This window comes from Choloepus didactylus, chromosome 13, assembly GCF_015220235.1.
Source record: "Choloepus didactylus isolate mChoDid1 chromosome 13, mChoDid1.pri, whole genome shotgun sequence".
In the NCBI taxonomy this organism is placed as follows: Eukaryota; Metazoa; Chordata; class Mammalia; order Pilosa; family Megalonychidae; genus Choloepus; species Choloepus didactylus.
Window position 1 is genome coordinate 13529696 of NC_051319.1, and position 25614 is coordinate 13555309.

At 36.6% G+C, this 25614-nt stretch overlaps 1 protein-coding gene across 3 annotated transcripts in view; it reads right to left on the bottom strand.

The window, feature by feature from the left end:
• The window catches only part of WDR41 (WD repeat domain 41), a 97541-nt gene extending 76984 nt beyond the window's left edge, over positions 1-20557 (bottom strand). For all 3 annotated transcript variants that reach the window (XR_005211397.1, XM_037801631.1, XM_037801632.1), the window contains exons 1-2: positions 20249-20557; positions 17843-17958 (exon numbers count right to left, since the gene is read on the bottom strand). Coding sequence is in view for 2 of the 3 variants with exons in the window: in XM_037801631.1 (XP_037657559.1) it covers positions 17843-17958; positions 20249-20299 (167 nt within the window). In the remaining variant the exon portion in view is untranslated. The remainder of the gene's footprint in view (positions 1-17842; positions 17959-20248) is intronic.
• Positions 20558-25614: the final 5057 nt, after the last annotated feature.

Below are 25614 nucleotides of genomic sequence, written 5' to 3' on the forward strand. Positions count from 1 at the left end.
CTGCATATCAGCCATAAGTCTGTTTCTGTTTCACTTTCTTGTCATCCATGTGTTCACTGGAGTAGCACTTCTAATTTCCTTCAAGAACTTTTCCTTTCCATTCACAACTTGGCTAACTGTTTGGTCTCAGCTTTCAACATGCCTTCCTTAGTAAGCTTAGTCATTTCTAGCTTTAGATTTAAAGTGAGAAATGTGATTCTTCCTTTCACTTGAACACTTAAGAGGCCATTGTAGGGTTATTAATTGGCCTAATTTCAACACTGTTGTGACTCTGGGATTAGGAAGACCCAAGGAGAAGGAGAGAGAGACCTGGGAATGGCCAGTCAGTGGAGCAGTCAGAACACACACAACATTTACAGATTGAATTTACTGTCTCATATGAGTGCAGTTCACGGTGCCCCAGAACAATTACAATAGTAACAAAAAAGATCACTGATCATGAATCACCGTAACAGACATAATGAAAAAGTTAGAAACATTGTGAGAATTACCAAAATGTGACACAGAGACATGAAGCGAGCCCAAGCTGTCAGAATAATGGCACCGATAGATTTGTTCGACATAGGATTGCCACTAATCTTCAATTTGTATAAAAAATGCAATATCTGCAAAGTGCAATGAAACAAACCACAATAAAAGGAGATTATGTCTGTATTCATCATAGTGAGTCCATTATAATAAAATCAAGAAAATACTGTTCTCAAGCAGTGTTCTGGTTTGCTAATGCTGCTGGAATGCCAGAAATGGACCAGCTTTCATACAGGGAGTTTATTTGGCTACAAAGTTACAGTCTTAAGGCCATAAAGTGTCCAAGGTAAGTCATCAACAATCGGGTACCTTCACTGGAGGATGGCCAATGGTGCCCAGAAAACCTCTGTTAGCTGGGAAGGCATGCGGCTGGCTTTGCTCCAGAGTTCTGGTTTCAAAATGGCTTTCTCCCAGGACATTCCTCTCTAGGCTACAGTTCCTCAAAAACGTCACTCTTAGTTGCTCTTGGGGCGTTTTTCCTCTCTTAGCTTCTCCGGAGCAAAAGTCTGCTTTCAACGGCTGTCTTCAAACTGTCTCTCATCTGCAGCTCCTCTCTCAGCTCCTGTGCATTCTTCAAAGTGTCCCTATTGGCTGTAGCAAGCTCACTCCTTCTGTCTGAGCTTATATAGTGCTCTAGTAAACTAATCAAGGCCCACGCTGAATGGGCAGGGTCATACCTCCATGGAAATTAGCCAATCAGAGTTATCACCCACAGTTGGGTGGGGCACATCTCCATGGAAACAACCTAATCCAAACGTTCCAACTTAATCAACATTAATATGTCTGCCCCCACAAGATTGCATCACAGAACGTGGCTTTTTCTGGGAGACATAATATATACAAACCAGTAAAAGCGGTGTATCAACATAGTAGTGTGTAGTAATCACTTTGTAAACATGTCAAGGAATTTGTTATTAATGAGTACACAAGTTTATACATGATTTTTAATGAATTAGAATATATTTAAAGTTGTCTTCAGAATATCACTTTCATTTGCATGAATTGAGGTTTGCTTTCCTGAATAGGAAAGAAAGAGATGGAGTTATTAGGGAGCCAACTATTAACTGCATATAACCAGCCCCCTGTAGTTAACCACCATTAGTGAATAATACTCTACTAATAGCTCTGGCATTTAGAAATTTTGCTATACTTCCCTGCAAGATTGTTAGTGGGTTTCACAAAATCTAGTCATGCCTTGGATGTCTGCATTCAAGGAAACATGGTGGCCATACATATATCATTGGGGGGAAAGTAGAGAAGTGATTGCTGACACTAGGATGCAGAAATCATTTTGTTCCTATGAGAGTATCTGTTCCAGTGAATTTTATACCCCTATAAAAGATCCATAAAATCTTAGTACTGCAGTTATCTACTACTTTGCTTAACACTCCAAACTGAATTTCAAGTTCAAATTTCTCAAGCTCAGTTTCAAAGTTCCCTACTTAGTTTTTGCCTTTATTGGCTCTGAAAATTGCCCTGCACTAATACTCAGCTTTCTTTTCAAAACCCTTTGATTACATCTCCAACTTTTATGGAAGCCAAGAGATCATCAAGGAAGTGGGAAATTGCTCAAATGTTGTCTGACAAAGTCTGCTGATGATTATTTAATATAAAATTGTATATCTTTTTAATGGAAAGAACATTTAAAACATCTTATGTAGCTAGGTAGAAACTAGACAAGTAAAGAGTTATTTTCTAAATCCATGGCCAACATTTATTCATATTTCAAAATGTAAGATATAAATGATCTGAAAAATTTTAAAAATGTTCATTTTAAAATTAGAAACAATATAATTTCTTATAGTTAATTACCTACATATTCTGAATCAGAATATTAAGCAATGCTTTGAGTATCAAAAACAGTTGCTGGAAGGAAATCTTTAATAGCTTATGTTTCTGCGCATATCGCTTTATTTTCATTTGTATAGTGATGGTGGGGAGGGTAGGACTCAAGGTTGTACATTTTCTTTGGTAAAAAACATCAATTTCTATTCATTCTTGGAACTCAGAATTGCTTTTCTCCCTTTTAGAAGACCGCAGACTTAAAAACATACTACTTTCTAACCCTGATTTTTACTTTCTCATTATTGTTTTATGATGTTGGAATCTTTTGAGCTCACAATGAGAGATAACTGAATGGTTGAGAGTACAGAAATGAAATATAGAGCATTTCACCACAAACTTTAATTCAATCAGTCATGAACAAAAGTTAAATCTAAACAATCTTCAAGAGCAATGCATGAAATTGCAGCCAATTTTTTATTGCTCAGAGATCGATTACCCACTTGCTGGATTATTTGGTCCTTTCAATTCTCTTATTTTATTGCTGTCATTTTTTTCTCCATTTAAGTATTTATTACTATCTCCTCTACAGAGGCAATAAGAAGTTTTAAAATGCAAACCAGTATAACACTGTTGCTTAACAGTATTTTTCATAAAATAACTAAGAAAGAGTTGGGGAATTAATTCATGAATTATAATTTTCCATCCAAATATTATGGATAACTGAAAGCTAGCCGTACTATATAGGTTTATCTTAAACCAAAGCCTAGTCAGTCAGCCAACTCCAAATCAGAAATGAAAATTCAACTCGAGAATTTCTAGTAGAAAGATACAGTGTAACTACTGAAAAGAAGTAAAGAACTATATAAACAAGGAGCAATTAAAATGTCAATTAGGTTTAAGCTATTCCAAGGAAGGAAGCATAGTGACTATGTGACCATAAAATTATATATACTACTTTTTTAAAACACTCAATTTATAGAACTCAAACATGTCTAAAGAAAAGATTTCAAAAGAATTGCTTATTTACTGGTTAGCACAAAATGTGTTTAGAGACTCTGTGCTAGGTGTTAGGGGAATGCCAAGATGAAGTGCATGTGGTCCTTGCCTCAAGATCCTAAAATCTGATGATTATTTAGAAATGTACATCATATATTAGACATCAGCAATTGTAAAATACTCTATTATTTTATGTACCATTAAGAAACAACACTGCCAACTGTAACTAAAAGACACCATCAATTTTACGATGTGTGCCAATTTTAAAGTGAAAAAGTGAAAAATATGCAGCTTAGAATCAATGAAATATGGCAAATACCATATTTATTGACTTTTATAATATGGTACTTTCTACTCTATCAAATCTCTCATTATCTCATGCAGGTTTTAAGTGCTAAAGAAATGCTTGTCAAATAAATGAATAAATAAGCAAGCATTTAAGTCTTATAAGGGTTCATGAAATGGATTCATTAATGACATTAATATAAACTTGCCTTTTCCTTTTATCATTAATATATTATCACAACAAAAATAGAAATTTGAAAATTTTATAACCCAGAATCCCACCATGCACAAATTCCTTTTGTTTTCATGTTCCCTTTTGCTTCCTTCCAGATCTTATGTATACCCTTTAAAACCTCTTAACTTGAAACCTAGTCTTTAAAAATACTGAGACTCTGCAACAATTAAGTGACTAAAAAATTACACAGATGAAAAACAAGTTTAATAAGGTGAAGCATGGTTTAATGAATGCTTATAGCAGACTTTCTAGAATGTTCTATCCTCTTCTCCCATAATTATGAACAAAATTTACTGTGAATCAATAATTCATATATGCATTCACACTCGTAAATAGGACCTTTTGATGAGGTTATTTTAGTCAAGGTGTGGCCCAGCTAAATCAGGATGGGTCTTAATCTTATTACTGGAGGCCTAAATATAGAAGGTTCAGAGCAGAAAGACATAGGGAATAGCCAGAAGCTGGAAGTCAATGGTACCTGGAAGAGAAAGGAGGAACCCAGGAGAGGCCGCCACAAACATTGCCATGTGACTGAAAAGTTAAGGACCAAAGATCTCCAGCAGCCAGCCCCAGAATGCCACAATCATCTGGAAGCAAGAATCACCTTGATGACCCTTGATTTAGACTACTCTTAGCCTCAAGACTGTAAGCCAATAAATTCCTGTTGTTTTAGCCAACCCATTGCATGGTATTTGTTTTAGTGGCCAGGAAACAAAAACAGTACTCTCATTTTTGCGAATTATGGACTGATAGAACAGAAATAGCTTCATAAAAATTTGTATATAAAATATTTTTTCACAAGGTAATTCAATTCCTATATCCATTACCTGAATGCTCATTTCCTAGTTTTTACTGGTGTGAAGTTATTTAAATTAAATCAAGAGTCCTACAAATTCAAATGTAATCTTAAAGGGCATAATAAAAAGTAGTCTCTAAACCTGAATGTAAATCTTCCTATATTCAGTATCTACATAACCATGAAGCACTGGAAGAATAAAAATAGAACATTATTGTAGCAGTACAGAAAATCTCGGTGGTTAACTAACTTCCCACCTAATCCACAAGTACTTTTTAATACATAAAGCAACTAAAATACTGTATTTATTTTACAATAAAACAAAGTTGAAAACTGCTACTGCAATACTAGAAATAGACAAAACTGAAAAATAATAAAATTTTCATTTAAAATAGAGTTTTACTTATCTTGTATGCTAGAACAATTTGAAGAAAAACTAGAGAAGTACGCAGATAGGGACTAGTAAGTGACATTGAAGAAAACTTTAAAGACTTTTCAGGAGTCACAGATATTTATATCACTGATTCTTTCATTAGATCTACCTGAACATCAATTTTTTTTCCTTCATTGAGAAAATGTAAATGTGTTCTGTTAACACAACTCCAATACCTGAGAAGTCTAAGGTCCTATTTTAGGTCACAAATAGAAAGAAGGTGTGAAGATTACATAGCTCTCATGGTCATTTGCAAAGACAAAAACTTTGGTAAATTTCTTCCACTCAGCAATCACAAATATACTACACATCAGGTGTGCAGCATTAGGATATCAAAAAATTTCTATGACTTCTATAATGGGAAACTTCCATTCCACTGAGTTCAAGTTTCTATGAAGGGAATTCTACAACTAGAAAAACACCCTGGACCCTCTCTGCTCCCCCTATCTGACAGAAGAGTTTGAGAGAATGGATTGAGCAAGTTCAATTCAGCCTCTTCCAGATTCTTCTCTGAGGATTTGCCTATTCTCAGAGAGGGAACATTCTGATCTGCTCTTATTTTTGAGGAGAGCCTATATCTTGAGTGGAAGGCTTGCAGCTGTCCAGTTGTACCAGTGATTCAGTGAGTAAGACTATCTAACTGAGGGATGAAGTATTAGAAAACCCACTGTGGCTTGTTATCAGTTATTATTTTATTAAGCTATGTACATGTCCATTTGTGTGACTTCTGCATCTATTCTCAATAATGTTCTCAAAGGGAAACAGGGGTGGTTTCTTAATGAACATTTAGCACTAAAAACATTTAAGAAAAAGTTTTATTTATAGTGATATAAAAACACCTTTAAATCATCATTTTCATTTCTTTTGTATCCAAAATAGCTTTTTAAAACTTTTCATTATGGGGAATTTAACGATATACAAAAGTGGGGAGAATAGTAAACACTTATGTACCCAGCACCTATTTTCAATAATTACACTCATAACTGATAGCTTCATCTGTACCTGTCCGCAGAAAATGGTGAAGCAAATCCCAGTCACTATATATAATTTTTGCATATATCTCTAAGGACTCTTTTACATCATACCTAAAATTAGCACTTAATTCCTTGATGTCATCACATATCCAGTCAGTGACCAAATTTCCCTGTCTCATAACTTTAAAAAATTCACTGGTAGAAGGAGGATCCAAACAAGGTCCACATATTGTGATTGCTTTATTAAAGAATCTTTTAGTCTATTGGTTCCCCCTCCAACTATTATTTTTCCTTACAGTTTACTTGTTGAAAAAAAAAGTTGTTTAAATTTCTTTTAGAGTCCCACAGTCTGGATTTTGCTGGCTACTTTCCTGTGTTGTCATTTAACATGTACCACTGTCTCCTGCATTTCTGGTAAACTGATAATAGAGACTTAATCAGATTCAAATTTGAGGTTTTGGTAAGAACACTTCATAGAAAGTTTGTACACACAGTGAGGAGAGACAATTCTTGGCAGTGCCTTTCTTTGATGCTAACATCCACTGATAATCATTAAATCCATCATTCCATTAGAGGTTGCAGACATATAGTATTCCAATTCTATCATTTTTTTATCTTTAATTCTATAAAAGGAATTTCCTGTCATCAATTATTACTGAATCCAAAGTACAGTTTTTATGTGAAAGGCAATACAGACCTTGGCTTTACCCCATTATTTACCAATTTTCAAAATAATGAGTTAGTTCCCTAGCATTCTCCAAAATAACAATGAGTTCTCCTTTTTAGTATTTGTATGAAATCATGGATTTAAATATATATGATGATATGGTGCAATACACTGCATTTATTACCCTTACTGGTGCTCAAATTATTATATGAACTGTTATACTGACATTTTAAAGATGCTCAAGGCAATAATTTCCAAATGCCTACTAAGGGTCTTTTGTAACCAAGAAAGACTGATTTTACCTGGAAATTGTAGAATTTTACTAAGGTGCAAGAATTTGAAACTAAAGTACTGTTATGCACTTGCTGTCCCTCACCCAACATTTGATTATATGCTGCTGCATAAAACACCAATTACCTTTCCACTTCCTCCTATCAAACTCTCAAACCTTAAAATATGTTATCCAACTAAACAAAATACAGTTCACTTCTAAAAGGTGAGTCAAAAGAACAAAATTACTATAAATTAAAAAAAAAAAGAGAAAGGGTAGCAAATGTATGATGACATTGTCATTCTTCCTTTGCTTGATTCAAAGCACTATCCAAAAATAACAAAAATTAAATTTAAAAAATTCACCACAAGAAGAGAGGTCATCAACATGGTAATATTAAGACATCCCCTGGAAAAGTCTCCTCTTAGAATCAACTAATAAAAGGACAAATCTCACTTGTCTGGATTTCTGGAGGATGACAGAGACTGGAAAAGGACTCCACAAGCACTGAATCAAAGAAAAAGAAAATCTCCAGTATTACATAGGGTATTTTCGATCTGGACCTGCCAGTCTGGACTCCTCCCCCTCACCCTATTGTGGGCAACTTAGGAGTCACACAGAGGCAGCATGGCCCAGCTCCCTCCTAACACAGATGCACACTATAGAGCCACTCACAGCAGTGAGTTAGAACCCCACACATATGCAAGCACAGACCCAAGTCCACAGAGATGCAAGGCAGAACACAATAGCTGAGGAATGCCACATACAAAAGTGCCCCCAGGGGGGTAAAAAAAAGAGAGAGACCGCAGCAGAACTCTTGGGAAGAGGTGTGCATAATCAATCCACCCTCTCCTGGACCACCTAAAAGCAAAATGGACCTCTCTGAATTGACCCCACCTGGGCCCCAGGGCAGAATGTCCTAACGGGAAAGAAACCAAAGGCAGAAAAGCCTCATAGGGAGAACTCAAACAAATAATAGGAGCTGGGGGAAAAAAGTGTGCACAAAAAGAAACAGAATAGATCAATATTCCCAGAGAAGGAACAAATGGAAGGGAGCTTTCTGCTGGAGGTAAAACAACTGCACAAAAAGTGCAATCTTAAAAACTGTAACACATAACCAGTACAAGAATTAGGTGAAGAAGAGCTGAGAAAATCTGAACATTTAAACACAGGCTACTCTAAAAGTCCAGAATAAGTTGGACTAAGTGTCAAAGAAGACCCTTACCTAAAAACCAATCAATAATAAAACCCTTGAAAGAGGGAGAAACTGAGCTTCAGAGTTAACACATAAAAATAATCAGATGCCCATACATCAGCAAAAAATTACAAGCCATACCAACAAACAGAAAGATACGGCTCAGTCAAGGGAACAAATTAAAACTTTAAAGGAGAGACAGAATTTGGAACACCTGATGAAAGAACTTCAAACAAACCTCCTAAATCAATACAAGGAAAGGAAGGAAAATATGGATATAGAGCTAAAGGATATTAAGAAGACAATATGTGAGCATAAAGAAGAATTAGAAAGTATAAAAAGAAACATAACAGAAATTATAGGAGCGAAAGACACAATAATGGATATTAAAAATACACTAAAGGCACACAACAGCAGACCTGAACATGAAGAAAAAAGAATCAATGAACTGGAAGACAGGACAATCAAAATCACACAGTCAGAAAAAGAGATGGAGAAAAGAATAGAAAAATTGAGCAGTGTCTCAAGGATTTGACTGACCACATAAAGCATACAAACACATATGTCATGGGTACCCCAGAAGAAGAGAAGGGAAAAGGGGCAGAAAGAATATTTGAAGAAATAATGGCCCAAAATGTCCCAACTCTTATGAAAGCCATAAATATACATATTCAAGAAGCACAATGTACTCCAAACAGAATAAACCCTAAAAGACCTATTCCAAGAAACTTAATACAGAATGCCAAATGCCAAAGATAAAGAATTCTAAAACCAGCAAGAGAAAAGCGATTTGTTACATATAAAGGACCCTCAATAAGACTTAAGTGTCAATTTCTGGTCAGAAACCATAAAGGCAACAAGGCAGTGGTATGATATATTTAAGATACTGAAAGAGAAAACCTGTCAGCCCCAAATTCTTTATCTAGGAAAACTGTCCTTCAAAAATGAGGGAGAGTTTTAAATATTTACAGATCAACAGAAACTGAGAGAGTTCATCAACAAAATATCTGTCCTACAAGAATTACTAAAGGGATTTCTGCAGGTTGAAAGAAGAAGACAGGAGACAGTGGCTTGGGATGAAGTGAAGATCTTAAGTAAATGTAATTAAAGGATAAATGCAAAACCCAATAGTACTGTATCCTCACTATATAATTCTACTCTTTAATTCCTGTAAGAGTCAGAATACAATTGGTCAAGAAAAAGGCATATTTCCTGATAATGGACATGCAAACTATAAAGAAGTAATGTGGGACAAAAGAAAACATAAAGAGGGGAAATAGAGAGATATAGGGGCAAAGAACGTGTATGCTAATGAACCTAAGTTGGTATTCGTGGTAGTTTGAAGCTGTTATGTACCCCAGAAAAGGCTATGTTCTTTTAATCCTGTGGATGCAGACTTAATGAAGGTAAAACCTTCTGATTAGGTTATTTCAATTGAGATGTGACTTACCTCATACAAGGTGGATCTTAATCCCTTTATGGGGTCCTTTATAAGAGGATAAAGGACACAAAGAAAAAGCCCAGAGAGCTCAGAAAAGCCCCAGAGAAGCTGAGAGACAAGGACATACCTACGGAAGCTGAGAGGAAGCCACTGAAGCAAGAAGCTGAAAGTAACAAAACCTGGGAAAGAAGGACCAGCAGATGCCAGCCATGTGCCTTCTCACGTGACAAAGGTGTCCCAGATGCCAGCAGTCTTTCTTCAGAGAACATATCATCCTGTTTATGCCTTAATTTGGACATTTTCATGGTCTTAGAACTGGAAATTTGTAAAAACCAACCCGTTTCCAGTATATTGCATTCTAGCAGCTTCAGCAAACTATAATAGTATGTTTTAAAATTAGTCAGTTATAGATGTAGTTGTGGGACCACAAATAAAGTATTTTAAAAATATACAGAAACCAAAATGAGAAAGGGATCACTCAGATACATCACAAAAGATCAACAATGCAGAAAAAGAGGTTGCAATAAAGGAAAAGAGAGACAACAAAGATATGACATCTTCCAGTTTGCTAAACAAGCTGACATTATGCAGAAATGGATTGGTATTTCTCCCAGCTCCTGTGTATCCTTGCTTAGGCTCCTATCTCTCTTAGTTCTCTCTCTCAGCTGCTGTGCATCTTTGCTTGTTCTCCCGGGGCGTTTCTCTCTAAGCATCTGGGGGTCTTCTCTTAGCTTCTTTGGGGCAAACTTGGGCTTCATCTCCTAGCCTAGCATCTCCAAATATCTCTCTGTCTGCATCTCCAAGTGTCACCAAGCATCAGCTCTTAGCTTTCTCAAAAATGTCTCTCTTAGCTTCTCCGAGCTCTTTCTCTCCGTGAGCTCTCCTAAAGTACTCCAATGAACTAATCACTGGATGGGTGGGGGTCACGCCTCCATGGAAATGATCTAATCAAAAGGTCTCACCTACGGTTGGGTGGGTCACATTTCCATGGAAACAACCTAATCAAACGGTCCCACTCAAACAAAAGACTAGTAAGTCTGCCCCCACAAGACTGCATTAAAGAACATGGCTTTTGTGGGGACATAATAGATTCAAACCAGCACAACATGTAAAAACTGTGGTGGTCTGAAGCTATATGTACTCCCAGAAAGACATTTTCTTAAATTTAATCCATTCCTGTGGGTGTAGATCCATTGGAAGTAGGATCTTTTGATGAGGCTACTTCAGTTAAGGTATGACCCATCTCATTCAGGATGGGTCTTAATTATCTTTCCAGAGTTCTTTATAAACAGAATGAATACAGAGAGAGAAAGAAAAAGACATGGTAGCAAGAAGCTGAAAGCAACAAAACCTAGAAGAGAAGAGATAGACCAGCAGACACCACCATGTGTCTTGCCATGTGGCAGAGAAGCCAAGGATTGCAAGCAGCCAGTCTTCAGGAAGAAAGAATCACCTTGATGATGCCTGATTTGAACATTTTCTCAGCCTCAAAACTGTAAGCTAATAAATTCCCCTTGTTAAACCTAAGCAGCCTAGGAAACTAAAACAAAAACTAAAGAAAAAAATGGCTGAAGTAGGTACTGCCATCACAATAATAATCAAATGTTAATGGATTAAACTCACCAGTGAAAAGACATAGACTGGCAGAGTGGATTAAAAACAATGATCCAACTTCATGTTGTTTACAAGACACTCACCTGAGATCAAAGACAAAAACAGGTTAAAAGTACAAGGATGGAAAAAGATATTCCCTGAAATAGTGAATAAAAAAAGAGCTGGGGTAGCTATACTAATATTGGAAAAACACAGACTTGAAGTCAAAAGCTATTACAGGATACAAAGAAGGACACTATTTATTAATAAAAGGGAAACCCACCAAGAAGAAATAAAATTCATAATCATATATACACCTAACCACAGTGCCCTAAAATACAGGAGGCAAACACTGGCAAAACTGAACAGGGAAAAAAGACATAACTACTATAATAGCTGAAAACTTCAATACACCACTCTCATCAATAGATAGAACATCTAGATAGAAGATCAATAAGGAAATAAAGAACTTGAACAATATGATAAACAAACTACACCTAATAGCCATCTACAGAACACTGCACACACAAATAGCAGGATATACATTCTTCTCAAGTGCACATAGATCGTTCTCCAGGATAGATGATGTTAGGTCACAAAAAAGTCTCAGTACATTTACAAAGATTCAAATCATACAAAGAATCTTCTCTGACCATAATGGAATGAAGCTGGAAATCAGCAACAGAAGGAGAACTGGAAAATTTACAAATATACAGAGATTAAGTAACACACTCTTGAATAATCAGTGGATCAAACAAGAAATTGCAATAAATAAATAAACATCTCAAGATGAAAATGAGAACACGATATATCAAAATTTATAGGATGCAGCAAAGGCAGTGCTGAGAGGGAAATTTGTAACCCTAAATGCTTACTTAAATGGAAGAAAGAGCTAAAATCAAAGATCTAACTGCACAGCTGGAGGAACTAGAAAAAGAACAGCAAATAATCCCAAATCAAGCAGAAGGAAAACAAAAAAGATTAGAGAAAAAATAAATGAAATTGAACTAAAAAAATAATAGAATACATTAACAAAAACAAAAGTTGGTTCTTTGAAAGGATCAATAAAGTTGAAAAACTCTTAACTAGACTGACAAAGGTAAAAAGAGAGAAGATACATATAAATAAAATCAGAAATGAGAGGGGGGATATTGCTACTGACCCCATTGAAATAAAAAAGATCATTTTACCAAGCATTCCAAGAAGAATTAATATTGATTCTGCTCAAACTCTTCCCAAAAACTAAACAGGAAGGAACACTACCTAACTCATTCTATGAAGCCAACATCACCCTAATAGCAAAGCAAGATAAAGATAGTACAAGAAAAGAAAATGAGAAATCAACTTCGCTAATGAATACAGATGAAAAAGTCCTCAACAAAATATAGCATATTGAATCCAACAGCACATTAAAAGAATTATACACCATGATCAAGTGAGTTTTATCCCAGGTATGCATACGTGGTTCAACATGGAGAAAATAAACTAATGTAATACACCATATTAACAAAAGGAAGGGGAAAAAAACCACACGCTCATCTCGATTGATACAGAAAAGGAACTTGACAAAACCAGCATCCTTTCTTGTTATCAATACTTTGAAATATTAGAAGGAAACTTCCTGAACATGATAAAAGACATACATGAAAAACCTACAGCTAACATCATACTCAATGGTGAAAGACTGAAAGCTTTCCCTGTAAGATCTGAAACAAGAAAAGGATGCTCATTGTCAATACTGTTATTCAACATTGTGCTAAAAGTTATAGCTAGAACAATTAGGCAAGAAAAAGAAATAAAAGGCATCCAAATTGGAAAGGAAGAAGCAAAACTTTCGCTATTGGCAGGTGACATGATCCTGTACTTAGAAAATCACAAAAAATCTACAACAAAGCTACTAGAGCTAATAAACAAGTTTAGCAAAGTGAAAAATCAATAGTGTTTCCATACAGTAGTAATGAGTAATCTGAAGAGGAAATGAAGAAAAGAATTCCATTTACAATAGCAAATAAAAGAATCAAATATCTAGGAATAAATTTAACCAAGGATGAAAGGACCTGTACACAGAAAATGATAAAACTTTGCTAAAAGAAGTCAAAGAATATCTAAATAAATGGAAGGATGTTCCATGCTCATGGATTGAAAAACTAAATATTAAGATGTCAATTCTACCCAAAATGATTTACAGATTCAACTCAATCCCAATCAAAATTCCAAGAGCCAATTTTGCAGAAATGAAAAAAACAATTGTCAAGTTTATTTGGAAGAGTAAGGGGTCCCAAATAGCCAAACCATCTTGAATAAGAAAAACCAAATTGGTGGGCTGACACTTTTTCACTTCAAAGCTTATTACAAAGTTATAGTGGTTAAACAGTGTGATACTGGCACAAGGATAGATACATAGACCAATGAAATACAACTGAGTGTTCAGAATAGACCCTCACACCTATAGCCAACTGATTTCTGACAAGGCTGCCAAGTTCACTCAATTGGGAAAGAAACAGTCTCTTCAACACATGATGCTGGGAGAAGTGGATATCCATATCCAAAAGGATGAAAAAGGAACCCTATCTCATGCCATATACAAAAACTCACTCAAAATGGATCACAGACCTAAATATAAGAACCAGGACTATAAAACTAGAAGAAATGTAGGGCAGCATCTTCATGATCATGTGTTAGGCAATGTTTCTTAGACTTTGCATCCAAAGCATAAGAAACAAAAGAAAAAATATCTAACTGGGACATCTTCAAATTTAAAAACTTTCATGTATCAAAGGACTTTATCATGAAAGTGAAAACATAACATAAGCAATGGGGAAAATACATGGAAACTACATATCCAATAAGGGTTTAGTATCCAGAATATATAAAGAAATCCCACAATTTAACAACAAAAAGACTAACAACCCAATTATAAAAGGGGTAAAGTCTTGAATAGACATTTCTCCAAAGAGGATGAACAAATGGCAAAAACACATGAAAAGATGCTCAACATCATTAGCTATTAAGGAAATGCCAATCAAAACCACAATGAGATACCATTTCACACCAACTAGAATGACTACCATTAAAAAAAAAAAAAACAAAGTTACAAGTGTTGGAGAAGATGTGGAGAAAGAGGAACATCCATTCATTGCTGGTGGGAATGTAAAATGATGCAACCACAGTAGAAGACAGCTTGGCAGTTCCTCAGAAAGCTAAGTATAGGGTTACCATATGACCCGGCAAACCATCCACTAGATGTGTACCCAAAATTATTGAAAGCAGGGATTCAAACAGGTATTTGCTCACTAATGTTCAAAGTGGCATTATTCACAATTGCCAAAAGATGGAAGAAACCCAAGAGTCCATCAACTGATGACTGGATAAACGAAATGTGGTATATACATACAATGGAATATTATTTCAGCATTAAAAAGGAATGAAGTTCTGATTCATGTGACAACACAGATGAACCATGAAGACATCACGTTGAGTGAAATAAGCAAGACCCAAAAGGACAAATATTGTTTGATCTCACTGATATGAAATAATTAGAACAAGCAATCTCACAGAGTTAGAATCTAGAATATAGGTTACCAGGGGCTAGGTTGAGGGTAGGGAATGGGAGTTAATGCTTAAATTGTACAGAATTTCTATTTGGGTTAATAGTAAAGTTTTTGGGAATGGATGGTGGTGAGGGTAGCACAATATTGTGAGTGTAACTAACAATGAATTATATATGTGAATATGATTTAAAGGGGAAATTTTAAGTCATGTATATGTTATATAGGACTGTACAACACAGTGAACCCTATTGTAAATGATGGACTATAGTTCATAGTACAATTATAAAACTGTTCTTTCATGAGTTATAACAAATGTACCACACTAATGCAAGGTGGTAATAATAGTCTCATATATGGGAAAAAAATACACGCTAATGTAAACTACAGGCTACAATTAATAGTGCAATTATAATATTCTATCCTCAGTTGTAACAAAGGTACCAAACAAATGCAAAGTGTTAATAATGGTGGGGCGGGGGGGTATGGGAATGTTGTATTTTCTGTATGATTTTTATGTAGACCTACAACTTCTCTAATTAAAAAAAAAATTATTTCATCAGAGAGAGCCATTTAAGGGTAATGCAAAATAGAAAAGTGTTCTATAATAGATTTATTTTAATAAAAGATACTATCATAAAATCAAGATTTTAAATTTAATGTGATACTGGATATAAACATTTAGAAAATTTCAAGATACCTAGTTTGTGAAGCTATTAGTATTATAGCTCCAAAAATTCATGATAAAAAGGATTCCGCTCATACTCCTTTCCAGATACAAATGCTTTAATCTCTGAAAACCATACTAACTTTTTCAAGCCTTCAAAGAATCATTAACCTATGTCTTATTTCATTTTCCTAAAAAGTTGCCTATATGAGTTTATTCATGTAATTTAAAAACAAAATAGCCCAACTTACAACTACGAAGGCATGGCAGACACAAAGATGTGCCTTCTAGATCCCCCTTCAAAAAAGGACTAGCTGCCCAACTGAAAGAAGCATGGTTATGTGATAGCCTCCAGCTGTTGACTACCTCAGATGGCCCCCAGCCACTGGGACTAAGCAAGGTGGTAGAAGCCAGAGGCACGTTCTTCTTGGGTGATCCTCAGTCAATGACTAAACAAGGCAGCGGTTACAAAACCCTAGATATTTCCATTCAACATAGGACTTCTTTAAAGGGCATTCTTTGCTCCAGAAGTCCCCACTGGGCTGGCAGAGAATTTGTGGGATCTGTATCATGGTCTGAGACAGCACTCCCTGTCCAATCCTGCTTCCTCCCTTTTCATTTCACTGGTGTTTCTCTCAAATAAACTTCTTTTATGCCTAACTCCATTTAAGCATCTGCTTCCCAGAGAACCCATGCATTAGGAGGATCTAAATCATGTTGATCACAGATGTCTATTCTCTGAATGTTAGTATGCAAGAAAGAATATTCTTAGCTTAAGAATATTTTCTTTAAAGACGGAGAATATTGCTTGTTTTTAGTGAATTATCAAACTGTACTGAGTTTGTTTAGTTCCTTGTAATCCAAAGCTTCACCAGCCATACTAGGGGCATATTTTGTTCTCTGTTCTGGCATTTCAAAGGTCACTGGTTCTTTTTCAGTAATGATCACCATCTCATATAACCTTGTCTGTTTCCTGGAGGAGCAAGGAATGGTCAAATGAGTACAGAGAAAACTATTCTTAAACTGCATTATAAACTCAGTTTAGTTTAATGTGTCAAGTGCTCAAGTATTACATGCAATTTTAACACAGTCCATTTTTTGGAAGACTCTTGCTGAGGCTTGGCCTTCTTCAGTGATCTCCCAATCAATATGACCCTCACTTCATGTTCAAAAAATATTAAAGAAGAAAAGAAAAGGCAGCTGTCTGTTAGGTTATACAGGATTTATTTGATATCTTCAAAAACCAATCTGAGAAAATTTTCCACTCACTGATTTTAGCTGAGCTACTGAGAAAACAAGAAAATCCTTCTGCAAAATTCTCAATAAGATGATATTATCTAAAGACCTGAAGCGTGAAACCTGGATTACAATGGCTGACCAAAAAAACAGAATGCAAAGCCTACAAAAACTAAATAAAAACATTAAAAGTATAACAATATAAAATTTATTTAAAAATTGGGACAATATTTCTGTAATTTGACAATACATAAATACATACGCAATGGTAAAAAATAATTTTTAACTATATAAACTATAAAATTAAGAGTGAAAATGTTGAGTTCTTAATTCTAGCTATAACATTTATGAAGTGTGCATATTTTCCTATGTTCTTCTTACCAAGACTGACTTAGTTCTTATTATTTTATAGTACAGTACATTATTTTATAGTACACTACAGATATACATTTTTAAAAACAAAACACTAAATCAAAGTTCTACAGATTTGTCCACTATACGTCATCACAAATGGAAGAGAAAAATGACTGAATGAAAAACTTTATTACCCAGTTACATGTAAATTTTGATATAGTAAGGACAAAAGCCAAAAAAGTAGGCTTTTTCATCTATTCTAGACATTTAGATTCACTGAAGTAGACAGCAAAAATGGCCACAAATTATTCCTCCTCTCTACATCCACCAGCCCCTGTAATCTACCAATTGACCACAGATGCATAAGTGAACCTAAGATCAGCTGATCCTAGCCCACAGGAAAAGACCTATCCCAAATTGTCATCCTGCAGATTAACAAGCTAGATAAATGGTGATTGTTCTAAGCCACTAAGTTTGAGATAATGTTTTACAAAGCAAAAGATAGCCGATACACTCCTCTACAGCTTTTTACAGTTTACAGAACATTTGCTATGTTGTTGAACAACTGAAGTATATATGAGCACCACTGTATGGAAAAAACAATAAAATATGTATCAGCATATGCATAATGAACATTCTACAAGGTAGCCTTTCTGCACGTTCTTCTAACTATGCAATGAGAATAGCCAAGCGGACTTCAGATCCACACTTCATCAAGATGTAGAGGCTAATTTCTACTAGATGTTATTAAATCTTGAAATGTTTGTTTGTTTATAACACACAATTCCTCCAAAACTCTTTCCAAACAGTAGTTGGTTAGACAACAGGAAGTTCTTACCTGTAATCATCCAACCGGACCAGAAATCGTACGATATCATGATGTGCTTTCAGTACCAGCAGCTCAGTGTAGGGGTTCCGGGTCTGTTCTTCATCTACTGTCTGTAAAGGAGATTTCTTGCATTGGAAGGGGAGGGAGAGAGAGAGAGAGAGAGGGAAAGAGAGAAAATTGTATATAATAAAATACCATGTTGGAATATTTTGTTTGGTATACGTCTAAGAATACAAGATTTTAAAAGCCTTAAGTTAATCAAATTCTAATACTACCCATTATTTCCCCCAGTATCAACTAAGTAAACCATCAGTTCCACAAAAAGTATTTCTCTTATCACAAATCCATACTAAATTTTAATATTCCAATACACAATAAAATTACAAAATTTGTGAATTTCATGCTGATATATATTTTATTACTTTTTCCATACAGTGGTGCTCATACATACTTCAGTTGTTCAACGACATAGCAAATGTTCTGTATGCAAATTACACCTCAATAAACCTGACTTTTAAAAAAAATTACACGAGCCAGTCCAACTCAATATTTTATAATGGGTGTTTCTCAATTAAAACATGGCAGAAACAAAACTGCAGATGAAAGGGATAAAATATGATATAAACTAAAACAGTGCCAAGCCCATTACAGGTACTCAGTACATGTTTGCTGAATGAATAAAGAAAAGAATGAAATCATTTAGAGTCAATGAATTTAACTCTGGATAATACTGATAAAAGACAACTGCTAACATTTATAGAGTATTAAGTTGGCATGACAGATGCTAGACACTATGCTAAGCACATATCTCAACTCAGTAATTCTGTAAGATAGGTCCTATTAACCCCATTTCTGGCATCAAACCCAGTACTATTAAGTGTTAAAACCTTGGTCCTTAACCACTAAACCAGGGATTCTCAACCATGACATTACTGGTATTTTGGACAAGAAAATTCTTCATTGTTGTGGGCTGTCCTGTGAATTGCAGGACGTTTAACAGCATCCCTGGCATCTATACACTAAATGCCAGTAAACACCCCCCCACACACAAGTGGGAACAAACAAAAATGTTTCCAGACATTATTGCCAAGTGGGGCTGGGGGGTGGGGGTGGGGTGGCCCAATTGAGAACCACTGCTTAAACTATGCACAAATTAGGGAAAACCACAAATTCTGATAATGCACAAATTCACAATAGTTATAGAACTTAAGTACTGTTACATGAAGAAAAGTACAAATTAACATGTACAAGTGTTTTCCAAAAACATTCACCCCAGAAGCATTAATATTTTATTTATTCCCTGTCTCCCTTCTAGCAGAGGTTTTGATGAGAAAGCAAAAGTGAGATATCTGAAAACAGTATAAACTGTTTCTCCCAAATGAAAGCTTGACAGGCAAGGCAGCAATGGTTACATTATATGATTAACCAAATAATGGGGTCAATACAGAATAGCAATATATGTCACACGTGAATTATTCTGTGATCCACAATTCTTCCATAATCTGAAGGATTTCAGCCTAAACTGACATAAATATATTTATTTTAAGACAGACTGTAAACCTCAAGTGCAAAGATATGAGAAGTTAAAACTGAGAAGGCTGCTTACTCACAAGAATCCAAGTTTTTTTTTTTTTACTTTTAACAACCAAAATAAATATCTCTTATGAGAATAAAAGGGAACTCACAAATTCAATGCTTTGTGTAATACATGAAATAAATAAGTTCCAGACTTCAACATTTTTAAGGTTGCAAAATTATTTTATTCTCAACATTTCAAATGTAAACCTCATTAGAGTCTATTAAATTATTCAAGCCCCTGACGAAAGTGTGACTATGGACCCAAAAACAGCAATTAATTATAAAATCATTTTCTTTGATTTTGAAGCAAATTATCAATTTTTAGAAATATTTATATATTTTTATCTTGAGAAAGTATCAGTTAATGTTGGAAAGAGGCACCAATTCAAATAAACCGAAAGTGGAAAGGTTGCATTCACCACTTGTTCCTTTCTGGTAAATCAGATACTTGAAGACTTGAGGCTGGTTTTAGGCAGCCAGAAGACCTAAGTTTTTAGAAGTCCTAACTAGCTGAGTGTCCTTGAGCCAGTCGTTTAAGCACATCAGCTTTACTTTCCTCACCCATTAGAACAGGCATATTTAACTCACAAGTACTTACGAAGGACCAGGTGGCACAGGGCAGCTCCAGAAAGAGAACCCCTAAAAAGAGGATCCCTCGCACCAACCCCGCCCCTTTCCAACCTCCGGGTAGCGCTCTGCACGTCCACACCCGCAAGCTCCGCCTCCAGTCGGGTCGCTGACTACCTGGGGACCCGGTGAGCACGGCTCACACAGACGCCACCGTTCCGGCAAGCTTAGGCCTCTCCGAGTGCAAGGAATGTCCTACTGGGGATTTACCTCGGCCAGTCCCTGGGGTTCTCGGCCTCCCCCGATCAACCATCGCAACATCCGGCAGCAGCGGCGTCTGGTCCGGCCGAGGCCCCTGTCAGCCGGAACTCCGCAGGCTGGTACTTGCCGCCCTAAACTTGCCCACGGAACGAAGAGGTGCAAAGCAGAGACCACAGAAGAGGGAAGATTTTTGTCTCCAAAGTGCTCCCGTATTCAGCTTCGTAAGTTTAGTTTGGGGGTATCAACCTCCCGGACAGCAGAAGGCCGAAGCGGCAGTACGGCCCCGGAGCTGCGCGCGACACGGAGCACGCGCGGGGGCACCTAGAACGCGCTGTAAGATTAGGTGGCGAGAGCGCCCCCTAGTGGACGCGTGCGGCACAGCAACCGGAACCCTGCTAGCGAGCGCGTAGCAAGCGAGCACTTATGAATAGTGCCCTCCCTCTTGCATCATTCACTTGCTGGGCGTCCAAGAAACCGCCTTCGTTTCCAGAAGAGCTGGCTGGAGAAGGTATATCGCAGTAAACTTCTGCTTCCGTACTAATGCATAGCACATGTGTGCACAAGAAAAAATCTTGCCAACATTTACTGCGTGCTGTGCTAAGGCTTTACATAAATCCTCATTGTAACCGTATAGCCCTTATTTTCTAGATAAAGAAACGGAAGCTCTGAAAGGTTAAGTACTTTATCAAAGGTTAACATCTAGGAAGGAGCAGCAGTGGGATTGGAACCCGACCTTATATGCGATACCGTCTAACCAGGATTGTCTTAAAGAATAGAAGGCACTTCACATCCTCTATTTTGTCCTCTAGATTTTCTTAGGCAGTCAAGACCTCAGATTCTCCACCTGGCTGCATATAAGAATTTCCTGGATAGCTTTTTAGAAATATAAATTTCTGGCTTCCACCCCAGACTTTTAAAACAGAATCTTTGTGGTTGGAAAAGAGGAATCAGAGTTTTGGAAAAGTTGTTTGGGTGATTCTGAATAAGTAGCAAGATTTGAGAATACTTGTCTAGAGACTACTTATAATATGTTTGGAAAGTTCATGCATATATTTGTATATGTTTTTGTTAGCTTCAAAAGGGGCTGTAGCAGCAAATTCATGTAGGGAACTGCCAGCAAATGCCCAGCCAATGCTTTAATTCAACAAACATTTATTATGCACAGATGCACTACAGATGAAAAAAGGAATCAAATAAGATCACAGCTCCCTATATTTTGCAGTATGTTAGTTGTGGGCAGTTGTCTAACCTAACGGTCCCTAGAGATCTATGATCTGTCAGGGTTACCTTTGCATTCATTTTGAGTGCACTTGGCAAAGGAACACTCCCAAAGAACAAGAAAGGCTGACTTCTGTATGCTAACCCCAAATTGTAGTCTGCATGTAGTTGAAGACAGAAAAAAATAGAAACTAGCCCCTAGAAAAGTGGAACTCATTTTCAGTGAAACAAAACCTAGGAACCAGGAATTTAGTAATATAAGTGAGGCCACATGGTTGCACACGCTGTGTAAATATTATCCCTCAGATTTTCCTTTCTTTGGGGTTCTCTCAGTACCACATTATTCTGATCTAAGGAACGTGCTGCTGGCCCTTTAAAGCACTGGCCCAGGGTGAACATTTCTTCCCTTTCTTCCTCTTAGGACAGCTAGAAAGGAATGTTCTAAAACTATTATGTAAAGCTAAAAGAGAGATGAAGAAACATAAAACATAAAAATGTCTGACATACAGATAATAACCTTGCAATGTTTATTGATTACTTATAATGTTCAAGGCACTGGGCTAATTACTTCACTTGCTTTGGCCCATTTGATCTTCACAACAATTCTAAGCACTAAGCATATTACCTTGATAAAGAATGTGAGGCACAACAAAATTAAATAACTTGCCTAGGTCACAAAGTAAGGAATGGAAGAGCCAAGATTCAAATCTAAATTCAGAGCCTGTGCTCTTCTGAGGAATGACAGAACAAGTGGGGCCCCAAGAACTTACAAGTCCAACCCTCTGCCTTGTGGCTTTGTGAAATTTCTCAAGGAAACTCTCAAAGGATTGGTACAACTTTACAATAGGCTGCCTGGGTCCCTTACTTTCTAGATACTCATCAGTCTGAAGTGCAGATACCCTACTTACCAACTAAAATCTCATTCCTACACAACATGGTTCCTTTCTGGTCAAAACTAAGCCAAATGGATTCATTCCCTGTCCCAATCTTGGGCTTTCTCTCTTTGGTACAATTAACTGTTCAAAAGATTTGCTTCTTCTGCAGGTTAATGTCATCACCAATGACCCAGACTTCAAATAAAAATGAGCCCTTAGAAAATAAAGTATGGCTTTACATAACTTTATTGATCTAACATATACCCTTAGAAGTCTAAGCAAATCTTAATTGGGTTTGTGGAGCTTCCTGTTGACAACAATGACATAAGATGATCCAGGGTGCCATTGCCAGACAGAATCTTGAACTAACAAAAACTGGCAGAGTCATCTTCTTCATAATGCCTAAAAAAGTTTATAGGGTTGCAGAAACAGGGGAGTGCCAAATCAAGAAAACATAGCTTTAAAAAACAGTGAAAGAAGCACATCGCACCCTTGCTGGCTCCTCCCCCAACCCTCCCTAGCTCAGTGTGCAGCCAGCCTGCACTCCCTTTGTGGGTCCCTAGTTCAAGACTTAGGCTCAGAGAAGACAGCAAGACCCCTGCACTTCACATGGTCTTCTTGATAGGAGGGCTAAACTGTGAAGGAGAGCACCAGCTCTCCTTTGCAGAGCCAATTTGCAAAGACCATGAAAGATGTTTTCTGTATCAGTTTGTTATTATTAATTCCTGACACTCAAGGAACTCACTGTCATATCACTAACTAGATACAAACTAAAGGAACAGACAGCTCAGAGACTAAGACCCAGAGTAAACCATTTAAAATATTAAAATATATAGTGTACAAAAAGTTTACAAAACAAGCAGGAAATGTGGCCTCCAAAGGAAAAAAATAAAAACCCAGAAACCATCAACAAAGAATACCAGATTTTGGACATACTGGAAAAGACTTTTAAAAAATGAACCTAAAAATGCTTTAGGAATTAAAGGAATATACAGAGAAAGACTAAAGGATATCAAGAAAACAATGAATGAATAGTATAAGACTCTCAATAAAGAGATGGAAATTTTAAAAAGAAACATAACAGAAATACTGGAGTTGAAGACCACAATAACTGAAATGAAAATTTCCCTAGCAGAGCTAGCAGAAGAAAGCATCAGTGAACTCTCATACATAATAATTGAAATGATTCAGGATAAGAAGCAGAAAGAAAAAGGAAAAAAAAAAGTGAAAAATGAGCAGAGCCTACAAGACCTAGGCAACACCATCAAGCATACCAATATGTGTATTATGGGAGTCCTAGAAGGATAATAGAGAATGGGTCAGAAGGAATATTCAAAGAAAATAATGGCAGAAAAATCACCAAATTTAAAGAAAGACATGAACATGTACATTGAAGAAGTTCAAGGAACCCCAAACAAGATAAACTTGAAGAGAACCATGACAAGACAGTCAAAATTTCAAATGCCAAGGACAAGAAGGTACAAAGGCAATGGGGTGAAATATTTAAGGTGCTAAAAGAAAGCAAATAAAAACCAATAATTTTATATCCTATGAGACTGTCTTGCCAAAAGGAGGGAGAGATTAAAATTTCCAGGTAAATAAAAGCTGAGGGAATGCATCACCACTAGCTCTGCTATTCAGGCCCAGACCAAGCTCTTGCAAAGCACAAGAGGGTGCAGCTGCTAGGCTGAAAAACACACCAGGCACAGAAGAGGTCATGGGTTTACTGGGACTTATGAAGAAGAGTAGTTTTCCAGTGATGACCAATAGGACATTAGTGCTCCACGAACTGAACAGAAATATACAAGGCAACATATGATTTCAGAATGAAGACATTCCATATAATACGAGGACACTAGGTCTGTAGTATAATCATTAAAGGGGACTAAGACCTTAGTTTTACTAAGGTTAGTGTTTAAGACTAAGATACAATCAATGCCATTTTTTACATCCAAAATTACATTGTTCTCCCTCTGGGGGGATTGTTTACTTTCTTGACCTTTGTCCTTGGCTAAAGCAGGTCTGTTATGAGCTTTTAGGAGGGACTGAGGCATCGGGGCACCACATTCCACCCCCCTGTAACAGGCTGCATTGACCATAGGGCAGACATTGCATCCATATACCACAGTAACAATATAAAAGACAAAAGAATAGTAACAATCCAACACATAGGGCAGACAATCCTATAAAGAAACACCACCAAGACTGAGAAAGAGAATTAAAACAAGTAGAAAGGGGGTCAGTAGATAATTGTTCAACACTGTGTATGTGCTCTTGCATATGATTTACAGCTTGTGAAATAAAAGTGAGTGATCAGGAATATATACACAACATTGTATATATATAAGGGCACAGGTTCTGCCTTGTGCCGCAGTTAAAACGTCTAAAGCCATTCTGTTTTGTAAGACTACTTTCCATAATTGGGTGGTCTTCTCATTTAACAATGATATTGCTAATTTAGATTCATTAAGTGCCTGAGCAGTGTAACCACTGCAGTTTCCCCTGGGACAAGAATAACTAAAGGATAAAACCACCAGGGGGCACACTTCACTCGATATCTAGATTTAACCATTTCTCAATTGCTAAGTGTAGTAAAGAATCATAAAATATGGCTGGGACATACAGCTGCCCCCAGGTATAGCATCCTGTCCAACTGTAAGGTAAATAAGGTCATCCATATATGCCCACAGGGGAGGCATATACTCTGTGTCCATTGGATGCACTTTCCCATTGGAAAAGACTATTATTTTGAAGCTTAACAGTAAAATTACACACTTCTGAGGGTAATCACCCCATATCTTGGCTCTCATTAAGAAGTTTCATGCAGACAGGGGTGATATGGTCTAAAGTTACTGCTTCTGCTGTTAGCCATCCTATTCTATCATGTACAGCATACCCTAATATAGGCCAGGGCTTATTTACTTGTTCCCTCACAAGTGAAAAGATAAAATCCCAAGTCTCATTATGAGATGGTAATTGGATTAGAGTCTTAAAAGAGAATCTCTCACTCCAGATTTGCTGGTGCATCAAATTCTGCCACATCAAACAGGGCATTCCACATACTCTAATTTGCAGGAGCTATGGCCCAGGAAAGGTTGGTAACACTCAAAGATTGCAAATCTGTGCAAACGCAACACTGGGTTCAATTATGGGCATGGGTTACTGCTGAAGCCCACTGTAGAAAGGTGTTTTCCAGGGTGCTATGGGCAAAAATAAAGATGTTTATGGGGAACAATAAGGGGTAAAACTTGCTGATCTAGTAATACACATGCAAGAGTTCCA